Source organism: Cibotium barometz, chromosome 38 (assembly GCF_041138505.1).
Source record: "Cibotium barometz isolate CiBa-2024 chromosome 38, ASM4113850v1, whole genome shotgun sequence".
In the NCBI taxonomy this organism is placed as follows: Eukaryota; Viridiplantae; Streptophyta; class Polypodiopsida; order Cyatheales; family Cibotiaceae; genus Cibotium; species Cibotium barometz.
Window position 1 is genome coordinate 13,528,164 of NC_141083.1, and position 12,173 is coordinate 13,540,336.

Here is a 12,173-nt window from a genome sequence, read left to right on the forward strand (position 1 = left end):
GACAGCTATTAGCTCTACAACAGATATCAAACTCAGTTTGAATTGTTTTTTCACTGTTTCTAGATGTATATCATAGTGAAGATCCCTCTTTTAGGGCTTCACTCTATACGTTAATATAGGCATTGTTTTACAAAAAATTGTATGTACTTATATAGCACAAATCACAACAACAAGAGTCTATAGATTGATCATTCTAGGGCCTTGGTTCTTGGACCATGCAAACATGTTATGGGATATGAATAAGTTGGTAAAATGGTTGAAATTAACTTTGTAGAAAGTATGGAACAATAAACTACAATTAAACAACGGATATTCTTCTGAAGATGTATTATAGAGGTACTTCTTGTTGGTACAACTTTGGCCAAAAGAAAGATTACTACTGCTCAATGTTCCATTTGTGGTTCGCTGGTCATGACAGTATGATTTGAGAACATCAAAGACTAACTAGTTATAGATTTTTGTTTAGCCGTTTGTTTGTGGATGAAATGCACTAGACATTTGTAACTTGGTTTCAAAGTTCTCGAATAATGCCCTCCAAAAATGCGTGGTGAACTTGGAATTCTTGTCTGATGTAATGGTGCTAGGCAAACCACAAATGGGGTACCAATGCTTGAGAAAAAGGTGGGCTACATCCTCAGCTGTGGCCGTATGCTTGCATGGGATGAGCATGCAGAACTTATTGAAGCGATCCACACATATGTGGAACCTTAACTTTTTTAGAAATCTTACAGGCTTGAACATGTGAATAAACATCACGTCTCATTCTTGGCCAATAAAAAGACCGTTCCAATTTCTCGAGGGTACTGTTGATACCTCTATGTCCTCCAACTAAGGAGTCATGGTCATCATGGAGAAGAGTTTCTCGCTTTTCTCGAATGACACAAAGGCGGTTCTTGTAGAACAACCAACCATTCTACACTGAGTAATGGCCATGCTTAGAAGTGAGGGCCAAATTGTATTGAGTACCAAACTCAGGGGAATCGACATACTGATCTTTCATGCTATCTAAGTATTTCCCAGTGATTTCGAGAATGATAGACTCCTGCATGGTTTGGATGCTGCCCTTTCAACTATGAGCATCTGCGACTAGATTATGCTTACGAGGGATGTACTCAATCATCCCTCCAAATTGTTGGAAGATCCGACTCCATGTGGCTTGCCGATCACTCCACTGGTGGGCACTTGGCATGGTTTGAAGCCACTTAAGTGCTTGGTGGTCTGTTTTGATTGTGAAAACTTGTCTTTATTTAAAGGAAAGACTTCCAATGTTTGAGCGCTGTGATCACACCCAAAAGCTCTTTGTCATAAACCGAATAATTCTTTTCGACGACATCCAACTTTCTACTGTAGTAGACTACGGGTCTATTGTTGTGCTGAAGAACTGGACCTATGGCTACATTGCTGGCATCGGTAATGACCTCAAAAGGTTCATTTTCCAAGATGCTAACTTCAGAACAAGCGCTTCTCAGGTTGCTTTCTGGAGTGCACGGAATGCATCAAGCGCCTTGCCTGTAACTGTGACTTTTTGTCTACGAGTCTTGATCCTCTTGAGCAAGTCGGTGAGAGGTGCTGCAAGGTTGGAAAACTAGTGAACATGAGTGTTGTAGGCTTGGCAAAGGCATACGAAAGAACGGATCTCTTGGGTGGTTTGAGAGATGTCCCAATCCAAGATCTCTTGAACCTTTGAGGGGTCCAATCGAATCCCAGCGGAACCGATGATATAGCCCAAGTATTGAACCTCTGTTACGCTGAAGATAGACTTTTTGGCGTTTATGTAGAGCCCATTATCTCGTGAAAGTTGCAAGACTTTCTCGACATCTTTCTGATGCTGCTCCGTAGTGGCTAAGAATATAAGTATGTCATCAAGAAATATGAAAACACACTTACTAATGAGGACTGTGAAAATCTTGGACATCATTTTATTGAAGATTTTGGGTTCATTGGTAAACCCAAAGAGCATGACTACGAACTCGTAGTGACCATGCTCTATCCGGAAAGCTGTTTTTGGAATGTCAACATAAAAAATGCGGACCTGATGGTAACCACTCTTGAGGTCAATCTTAGTGAAAAATTTTGCACCGTCTAAACGCTCCAAAATGTGCTCAATCCTTGGTATAGGAAACGTATTTTTAATGGTGAGTATGTTTAATGCCCTGTAGTCTACACGAAGTCGTGCAAACTTGTCCTTCTTTTGGACAAATAGGATGGGTGCAACAAATGGTGAGGAAGATGGCCGAATGAATCCGGTTGAGAGGAGGTTAGATAATTTCTTTTCTAGGTCGTCCTCTAAAGTCTTGGAAAGATGATAGGGGAACCTGCTAGGAGGTTTTGATCCAGGGACCAAATCGATATGATGGTCCTTAGGACGGGATGGGGGGAGATTGGGCGCGGGAGATCGTCCCTAAGCATAGTGTCCTGATGTCTAGACAGGAGGTCTACGAATTGTGGGACTGGGGATGAAGATGAGATAGCCGCTACCGATGAGATAGAGGCTGTCTGAGCATGAACATAAATCAATGCTCCTTTCGCCTTGTGGATAGCTCGTCATGCCTGGAGATGAGAAATCAACGGGATGCCAAGAATGCTTCTATCCCCATGAATCATGACGGGCTCAGGAAAACCTTTACAGATAGTAAAACTGTCCTGCCCCCAATTAGGAATAGGCTTATACTGACGAAACCACTGGTTTCCTAAGATCATGTCACACCCCAGAAGAGGTGAGACAATGAAATCTCGTTGGAATGAGGCCTTTTGAACTGCAAAGGCAAACTGTTGTGCCTTTTGAGATATGTGGGTGCGGAGACCAGGTGTGAACCTGTCCACATCCAAATGATATGGCATTGATGCTCATTTTGGTACCAACTGGGGAGAGATGGAGTCCTTAGAAGTGTCCATGTCAAATAGGACTACAAGCAGAGGCATAAGTTCGGATGAGGTTGTTTTGTGCAGCATCGCTCTCACCCTCTTGCTTAGCATCAAATACCACGGATAGCATAGGATGCATAGAAGGTAAAAGTTTGTGGTATTAGGTGGGGCTGGAAGAGCAGGAGATGCTGTGGCAACTGTGGAAGGTGTTTTGGAGACCTCCGTTTGCCATTTCTGGCAATCCTTCTTACCATGCCCAATGGTATGACAGAAAAAACATATGTTCTCAGATTGGTACTTCCTTTGCTCCTCTGGAGGAAGATTGCCTCCAGTGCCTTCTTTAGCCTTTTCCTCAGGGGTTTTCTTAGGCTTAGATTCCTTATCCTCTTATCCCCTGAACTAGAGCTAGAACTGACGTCCTTCTTAGCATCTTTAGAAGATGCATTACCTTTCCCTAGCTGCGCAACAGATTGCCGCTGCTGGGGTTTGGTACTAGACTGCAGTTGCTTACGCTTGCCTCCATTCATCTTCATTTTGAGCTAGAGTCAAAGCCCGATCATATGTGCTGGGTTCAAATTTATGAACTGTGAGCCAGATGTTAGGATCTATTCTACGAATGAATTGATCCTCGAATCCAAGACAGAAAGTAAGCGTCTTCATCACGGTCGCTCCGTTATATCCCCCTACAAGAGATAGGGTTATCTTGGCCTGCTCAGATAACCCTATCTCTTGTGCTAAAGTTATAACCTTATCGGAAAACTGAAGCACAGGTGACCTGTTCTGTTTGAGTCCATAGAACTCATCTGCGAGGTTGGTCAAATATTGGGGAGGGAGAAATCTAGTCTTAAGGTCATGGACAAAAGTATCCAAGCGAAAAGTTGTGACACCTGCGGTTGGGTCTGTATGAAGACTAGACCAATGCTACCACCAAGCGACTGCCTCACCCGTAAGGTGGGGAGTCGCTACGTGGACTCTATCTTGAGAATCTGTGATCCTAGCTAAAGGAAAATGAGCATTAAATTGATGAATAAACTGATTAACAGAGCTGAATGATCACACTTACCATCATACTCACTAAAGTTTGGTTGAGTTCGGATGACGGTAGTTGATGTCATGGGATTCTGGCTGGTGGCACCTATGGGAAGGGAAACTAAAGAGAGGTGCTGATATCTCAGATGTATAGTCTCCTTTTCCCTTTGGTGTTCGAGTAATATGCGCTCTTGATCGAGCTCTCGTTGGTGCTCCCTAGCAGCGAGTTCAGCCTGACGCCGGTCTTTGTCAATCCTGCATTGGGCTTTCTCGTATAGTCCCGTCTGTCTGCTTTTTCTTCCTGCCGTCTGGCTTCATCCTCTCGTCTTTGTTGTTCCATCTGAAGGAGGCAAGTGGAGGAGTGGGTTTTGTTGCTGTTGCCTCCAAGAGTTGGAGATGCTCCATAAGAAGCTGATTCTGTGCTCGAAGTAGAGCTATGGTATCTGTAGTAGGTGGAAGAGCAAGGTCTCCTTCAGGGGAGACGTCTTCTTGTTGATGTGTACTCTACTCTGTAGACATGTTATTGAAGTCGGTGGTCGTGCCGGAGTGAAGTTTGACCATCCAAGGATGCTCTCACACTAGGATGCGGTGTGTGTGGACAAGCTAAATTTGATACCAATGTAACATGCAGCGGAATTATGCGTAATGAAGGATCCTATGACACAAAGTCTCACACCAACTTCTTTATGCTGGGTTTCGCGAGTCTTTAGCAATCCACTTTTAGCACTTCAAACCTTAAGAGATGCGAGAGAGAGAGAGAGAGATCGGTAAACCTTATTGGGTCCCAAATTACCCACTGAAGAGCCCCCTCCTATTTCCAGGAGTATTTGCTTTATTATCTTTGAAGAGAATGACTTAGGGACTGACTTTGGACTGCAGATAAGCCAAACGCAAGACCTTTGAAAGACCAAGAGTCGGGCTGAATTGTACACGGCTGTAGAAGCACCAATGATGATTGATCTCAAGCCTATGCACTCTTCCGATGGAATGTAGGAAGGTTGCAAATCTTCACCGGAAGTGCTGTAGCAAAATGATGCTATGATGAATGCTGAAAACTGTGTATATGCTGAAAACGCAAGGTTCTGAAGTGGCTGAATGCTGAATGGTGCTGCTTTTTGATGATGAGGGACTGGATGCTCAATCGTTGATGCTCCTTGTGCTGAAGGATGAAACACTTGAAGGCCGATGATTGAATGAATGCAATGCTAGGCTATTTATATGCCTTTCATGAGTAGGTCGGCTGGTTGAAAGCTGGCCGTCTTGCATTAAATGAATAATGTTGATAATAATATGGTTAAAAAGGCGAGATAAATGTTATAAAATGTGGGAAAAATATTGAATGATATTTTGAGTGTTCTGCAATGATCTAAATGGTCTATATGCATATGGGATGAATGCTATGCAAAATGCAAACATGTTCTGATGCAAACCCTAAGGCTTCTGTCTTTTATATGCATGAATGATTCTCTCCAAGTGGGTTAAGGGACTTTGACTGAATGACTGACTCTCTAAGGCTGAGGAATGACCTGCGTAGCTCATGCCTGACATATCCTGGACTAAGGATTACAATGGGGTCATGGCGTACGACAAAATATCTAATCCTAAAGGGTTCTACTGCTGTACAGTGTTGCACTGATGATGAGCCATCTTGTCACCATGCACTACGGTGCAGAGTGCATGTGACACACTGCTTCTAGATTATATCGATTGATTCTCCTAGAACCATGCTTTTTTGATTATGCTAATCATCTTTGGGGGATCCATCAATTGGTAAACCGCAAAATGGTGGAAGCAAAGTTTGCACAAGATCAGGGACAACAATTTACCTATGAAGCGGAAATTTTTCATGTAGAGATGTATTGTTGGAGTATTTCCCGTTGGAGAGTTTATGGAAAATAGGCATATTGCGTCTGCTAAATGCCCTTCTTGTCGCTATCAGAAAGAAACAGTGCGACATTTATTTTGGTACTCTTTAGATAGTAAATGCCCTTCTTGTCGCCATCAGAAAGAAACAATGCGGCATTTATTTTGGTACTCCTCAAACAGTAGATCTTTTTTGGAAAGACTACTTGTGGGAATATTTCTTGGATTCTTTTTTACAAGGATCTTTTGAATGTTTGGAAAATATACACAATGAATGGCTAAATATGCTTTGCCTGGCTATGATTTTGGACACTATGGACTTTACGGGTTTCTTGCAAGTAGATGGTTTTCCATTCGTCAAAGATTGATAAGTACTTCTACTTCCATTAATCTTTATGACAATCTTGGCATGACAACTATTAGCTACAACAGATATCAAACTCAGTTTGAATTGTTTTTTCACTGTTTCTAGACGTATATCATAGTGAAGATCCCTCTATCAGGGCATCACTCTATACATTAATATAGACACTGTTTTACAAAAAAAGTGTGTGTACTTATATAGCACAAATCACAGCAGCAAGAGTCTATAGATTGATCATTCCATGGCCTTGGTTCCTGGACCATGCAAACATGTTATGGGATATGAATAAGTTGTCAAAATGGTTGAAACTAACTTTGTAGAAAGTATGGAACAGTAAACTGCAATTAAACAACGGATATTCTTTTGGAGATGTATTATAGAAGTACTTCTTGTTGGTACAACTTTGGCCAAAACAAAGCTTACTACTGCTCAATATGCAAGGTGCTCATGCTCTAATAAGACTATTCTGCACTTGCTATGAGTGTGTACTTATACAGTGTTTGTGATAGGTTTATGTGGAAAGAGAGCTTGCTTGTGTGCGCTATTGACCTTAGCCCTTCGTCCTGTGCAAGGTATGAGCCCTGTGCTCATTGTTGTGCCATGTCTTGCCTGTGTGCACTGTGTGCTCTTCATAGCCCTTCGCCCTCTGTATGGTCTTTCTCAGCCTATGCTCGGCACCCAACAATCCCTTGCGCGTGCACGTGTGACAGTGTCCTCTTAAGGCGTGCTCTTTGCGCCTTCTGGTGGTTTGGTTTGCTTGCCTTGTGAATAGCTTTCCCAACCCTCCTCCTCTTCTACTTCATCAAGGTCCTATAATCGTCTACTGGACATACTATAGCTTTATCTTTTCTCCTGTGTTCACCATGGACACCATAAACAAGTCTTTCATGAGAAAGTATACACCGGTGTATCACTTGGAGTGGTGAAGATGCTAAAAGGCTAAAAAGGAATCAGCTCGTGCATCATCTCACCATGATAATCCGGATGCGCAATACTTATACGATGGTTTGCACATGGGACAAGCCTAAACCTACAATTAAATACAAAATCTCGATGCAAACAATTCTGCCTAAAGTAAAAAAGTTTTCGGAGAGTGCTATCATCTTATCTTTCCCTAGGAAAATGCCATCATCAAATAATGTTTCGCAATTGTGAAAAGTATTATGTAGCACGTGGCTTTTTTGAAGTGGGAATCTCCTTTCTCACAAATCACAGGAGCAAGAGTCGACAGATTGATCATTCCGTGGCCTTGGTTCTCGGAGCATGCAAACATATTATGGCATATGAATAAGTTGGTAAAATGGTGGAAAGAAACTTTGTAGAAAGTATGGAAAAACAAGTTGCCACTAAAACATTGAGTATTCTTCTAGAGATGTATTGCATGAGTAATCCCTATTGGTAAAACTATGCCCAAGGTGTTCATGCTCGAATGAGAGCATCCAACACTTGCTATGGCGCTGCATTGACATCCATGATTTCTTGCATAGTTTATCTGCTCCTTTGGCAGCCAGATTTCGTGGTACACATTTCTCTTAGAACTTCTCAATCTTCGGCAGATATGAGGGGAGGCTAGCAAGAATGGCTCCATTTTTTGAATGGACAAGATTTTGGGCTCTTTGGTCACTTTGGATTGCATGCAATTGACTGGCTTTTGAGTCACTCCTGATTGACAAGTATTACTACTTCCTCAATCATTGTGCCAATCCTTACGTGTCTGCCATCAGCTCCAACAGCTAGAGCAAACACATCTAGATTTGTTTTTCCATTGTTTTTAGTTTTGTGAATTAATGAGAAGCACTGTAGGGTGCTTCTCTCCGTACAATTAAGTAAGAGAGCAATGGTTTTACAAAAAAAAGAATGTGTGTGTACGTATATGTATGCATGCATGCATGCATGTACACACATTCGTGTACATGTGTGTGTGTGTGTGTGTGTGTGTGTGTGTGTGTGCACTCTTTAACAAAAAGTGCGATTCCATCATTTGATGCTATATTCTTTGATGACAGGCTTCCCACTATGCATCATCAAAACCAACAACAACGACGAATTCTGTATGTTGGTCTTTATCTGTTGATATGGGGGGAAGCTGCAAATTTGAGGTTCATGCCTGAATGCCTTTGTTATATTTTCCATCATGTAAATCTCCGTAACCTTGCCCCTCCTTGTTCCTCTCTTTCCCTTTTTTTGTGTTTTTTTTTTTCCTAAGCTTATGTGCCAGGGTTTGAACGAGGAACGTGTTGTTAAGCAGGCCCACTTGCTACCACTCATCAAGAGCCTGCTGGCAAAACACTTCTTTTTTTAAGAACAGATATAAGGGCATAGACATCCCGAGATTCATGTTTGAGGGGCTTTGCATCAATTTTTATTATATGTTTTCTCCGCATCAATTTTTATTATATGTTTTCTCCATAAAATTATTTTTGAAAGTCTTAGAAAGTTATTGTTTGTATTGTTCAAAACACATGCAGATGGCATATGATGTCAATTTTTTGCTAGACAATGTTGTAAGCTCTGATACATGTGAGAACATAAGGTTGACCTATGGAGAAGAGGAATATTCTTTTCTCACGAAAGTGATCACACCAATGTATAAAGTGATATACAAGGTGATAATTTCTTTCTATGGTAGCTAGTCAGTCACGAACCATGGGCATCCTCTTGCCCAAGTGGTTATCGTGCCCTATAAAATATGCCCTACGAAATGTTTAATTTGCAGGCCTGCTGGTGCTTTCAGGAAGTCAAAAGGAGCAAGACTGCTAGCCATTCCACCTGGCGAAACTATGATGATTTGAATGAGTATTTCTGGTCGGTTCTTTTGCCTTTATGGCTTTCTTATGCTTTGCTATGAAAGCATCGTGTCTCACATGATTCACGACTTTTGAAAATAGGTCCAGTGATTGCTTTAGTTTAGGTTGGCCCTGGCGACCTGATGCAGACTTCTTCGTAACCTTCAAAAGTAAGGTTTCCCCGGTAAGTATTTGAAATTATTTGCAGTTTCTGTTGTGGACCTGTTCTTCTGCCTCTTCCAAATATTGGAAATAATTTTGGACTTCTACAGGTGCATCTAGAGGGGAGACGGACAATCTCGTGGAATGGCAAGACTCGTTATGTCGAAGTCCGTTCATTCTGGCACATTTTCCGAAGTTTCAACAGGATGTGGTCGTTTTTCATCCTTGCTCTCCAGGTAGTTTTTTGAGTTAAAGCAAACTCTCTATATGTATCTGTGCATGGATGTGTGTATGCATGCATGTATGTTGCACAATCAATAATTAAACTTGACTCTTTTTCCAGGCTATGATTTTAGTGGCATGGAATGGATCCGGTCCCATAAGTGATATGTTCAATGTGAGCGTTTTTAAGAAGGTTTCAAGCATATTTATCACAGCTGCTATCCTTGATTTGCTCCAAGGTACTTCATAGCTGCAGATTCTCTTCATTCAGATTGGCCATTGGCATTGGCAAAATGGCATGTGTGATACCATGATTTTGATAACGAATTTCTGTTTTTGCCGACTCAAGCAACTCAATATGTTTTGTCATCTTTCAATTTTATCAGCACTAGTTGAGATTGGGCTAAGCATCAAGGCATGGCGAAGCTTGCAATTCACTGACATCCTTAGATATGGTTTGAAACTGGTGGTTGCCATAGTGTGGGTTATAATTCTTCCTATTGGCTATACGCGCACTTGGGAGAGTCCTACCGGGCTGGTTGGCACCTTAAAAAATTGGCTTGGTCATTCCTCCAGAAGCCCATTCATGTACATCACAGCTGTGGTAACATACCTAGTACCCCATGCTGTCAGTGCATCAATCTTCTTGTTTCCCAAGTTGAGACGGGTAATGGAACAGTCTCACTGCAGCCTTCTCCATTTGATTCTTTGGTGGTCCCAGGTGAATTTGAACGGTCTTCCATGTTGTATTTATTTGGATCTAACACATGTCCCTTTTTCCTTTTAAACTATAAGATGCACGTCTGAATATGTCTGCAGCCGTGTTTGTTTGTTGGTCGTGGAATGCATGAGACACAGTATACTCTGCTCAAGTGAGTATTTACGAGGCAACTCTATGACTTCCGATACAAATCGACTGTTTTTATTCCATGGCGTTTTACATGTATACCCTGCCATCCTATCTGATGGAAGATCTGATAATGGGGGGTGTGGGTGGTTGCCCATGGACGGGCAATCAAGCCTGCTGTCCATAGCCTGCCCATTTGGGTTTCATGGGCTGTTGTGTAAAGGGCCTAAGAATGGTTTGTTTTGCCAGATACACTCTCTTCTGGCTTGTACTTCTTGTCAGCAAATTTTTGTTCAGCTACTATTTTGAGGTAAGAAAAGTTCAGGAGTGTATATCTCAGCATTGCTTTCTTCTTTTTCAAAACTTTCTTACTCTGCACTGTCTAGAGAGTATGTACAAAGTCCACTACTTCGGGATGATGCTACTTGAGAAAAGCTGTGGTTTACGACAGATGAGGCCTTTGGTAGAGTTGACAAGACAAATTATTAATTCCCGTATGGCAGGGCAATACAAGTGGCATGAATTTTTCCCAAACGGTATGTCCCAAGCCTTTTATTTGTTGTTGGGAGAAAACCAATTACTAACGGGTTTGCATAACAACATGTTAGAAGGAAACCATGTTGGTGGGCTCTTAACCGAGTCATGAGTGGCTGTCGTACCATGCTGTCCAAAAGGGGCACATGATATTGAATATCGATATCTCGTGCATGCGCACCATTTCCCCTAATGCACACGTGCACATAAAACTCACCCTTGCCCCCAGTAGTGCACATGTACATATAAAACTCCTCCCCGCACATGTCATTGGTGCTTTTGGGCCGTCGCATAGGAGTGGACGTCTGTCCTCAATCTTCAGCTGCGCTCACCCAAATAAGAAGAAAACCTGTTACTAATGGGGTTGTGTGGGTTCCCCACATAGTCATTCACTTGTTATTGATTGCAGAGAGGGGAAACTGGGGTGTAGTACTCGCACTATGGATTCCTGTTATTGATTGCATGGGTTCCCCACATACTCATCACTTGTTATTGATTGCAGAGAGGGGAAACTGGGGTGTAGTACTCGCACTATGGATTCCTGTTCTAATGGTAAAGTTGACACACAAATCGAAGACAGGCTTTTATATGCTGGTATTCTACAGTCCATCCATGCTTCATTATTGACCTTGCATACGATGACAGGTTTATTTCATGGATACACAAATTTGGTATGCAGTCTGGTCGGCTATTTTTGGAGGCATCAATGGTGCATTTTCACGTCTTGGTGAGGTATGTACCTGGCCTCAGCTGTTGTGTGTCTACTTTTTTTGAAATGCTTTGATTTCACCAAAATTCTGTCGATGGCAGATTCGAAGTCTAGCAATGCTTAGGTCTCGCTTCTGCTCCTTACCTGGAGCATTTCATGTAAATCTAGTGCATTCTGCTGTTGAGCGGCCTCGCTCAAGACCCTTCTCTTTCAGCTGTTCCTTTGCAAAGGTGTGGTCCTAAGCCCATATAACTGAGAAAAGTATTCTCTGTGGCCATGTCTTTTTGTGATGATATACATGGGTGCTCTTTTGGTATCAGGTTGTGCCTGGGAGTAGTGCAGTATTTACCAAGTTTTCTCAGCTCTGGAATGAAGTCATCAACAATTTTCACGAAGAAGACTTGATTGATAACACTCAGAGAGACCTCCTCCTCGTGCCATGTTCCCCAGAGACCACAAGGAACGTCGCCTTATGGCCTTCATTTTTGTTGGCAAGCAAGGTAGTAGGCAAGTGCCCTGGTTATTCTTTCCCCCTTTTTTTTTGTTGGGGCGGGGGGGGGGGGGGGGGGGGGGGAGACGTAAGTTCAACACAAGGGGTTTTCTAAATACTTTCAAAGAGAAAAACTTACAGAAATATCTTTACGAAGGGGTTAGTTTTTAAGGGACTTAGGGAAAAAAGTAAGTTTGAACAGGAAAAGGGGTCAATTTTTAGGGTCAAGATTCATAGGGAAGCATAGTTATCGAAATTCTGTCTGAAACATGGAGTGTTCAATGCCTGGGGTTCCAGGGGTC

General features: G+C 42.2%; 1 protein-coding gene and 1 pseudogene across 13 annotated transcripts in view; one reads left to right on the forward strand and one right to left on the reverse strand.

Annotated features, from left to right (window-relative positions):
* Window positions 1-12,173, reverse strand: part of LOC147616370 (uncharacterized) — a 301,034-nt pseudogene that overhangs the window by 196,134 nt on the left and 92,727 nt on the right.
* LOC147616371 (callose synthase 3-like) overlaps window positions 1-12,173 on the forward strand; it is a 118,653-nt gene that overhangs the window by 68,532 nt on the left and 37,948 nt on the right. For 3 of the 13 annotated variants that reach the window (XR_015262486.1, XM_086777427.1, XM_086777425.1), the window contains exons 10-23: window positions 8,128-8,257; window positions 8,590-8,727; window positions 8,838-8,926; window positions 9,010-9,091; window positions 9,180-9,305; window positions 9,413-9,530; window positions 9,678-10,012; window positions 10,111-10,163; window positions 10,388-10,448; window positions 10,590-10,674; window positions 11,175-11,224; window positions 11,318-11,404; window positions 11,483-11,611; window positions 11,702-11,881. Coding sequence is in view for 12 of the 13 variants with exons in the window: in XM_086777427.1 (XP_086633553.1) it covers window positions 8,128-8,257; window positions 8,590-8,727; window positions 8,838-8,926; window positions 9,010-9,091; window positions 9,180-9,305; window positions 9,413-9,530; window positions 9,678-10,012; window positions 10,111-10,163; window positions 10,388-10,448; window positions 10,590-10,674; window positions 11,175-11,224; window positions 11,318-11,404; window positions 11,483-11,611; window positions 11,702-11,881 (1,663 nt within the window). In the remaining variant the exon portion in view is untranslated. Of the gene's footprint in view, window positions 1-8,127; window positions 8,258-8,369; window positions 8,728-8,837; window positions 8,927-9,009; window positions 9,092-9,179; window positions 9,306-9,412; window positions 9,531-9,677; window positions 10,013-10,110; window positions 10,164-10,387; window positions 10,449-10,589; window positions 10,675-11,174; window positions 11,267-11,317; window positions 11,405-11,482; window positions 11,612-11,701; window positions 11,882-12,173 lie in introns of all 13 variants that reach the window. The other 10 variants (XM_086777430.1, XM_086777431.1, XM_086777432.1 and 7 more) reach the window with 6 other exon arrangements.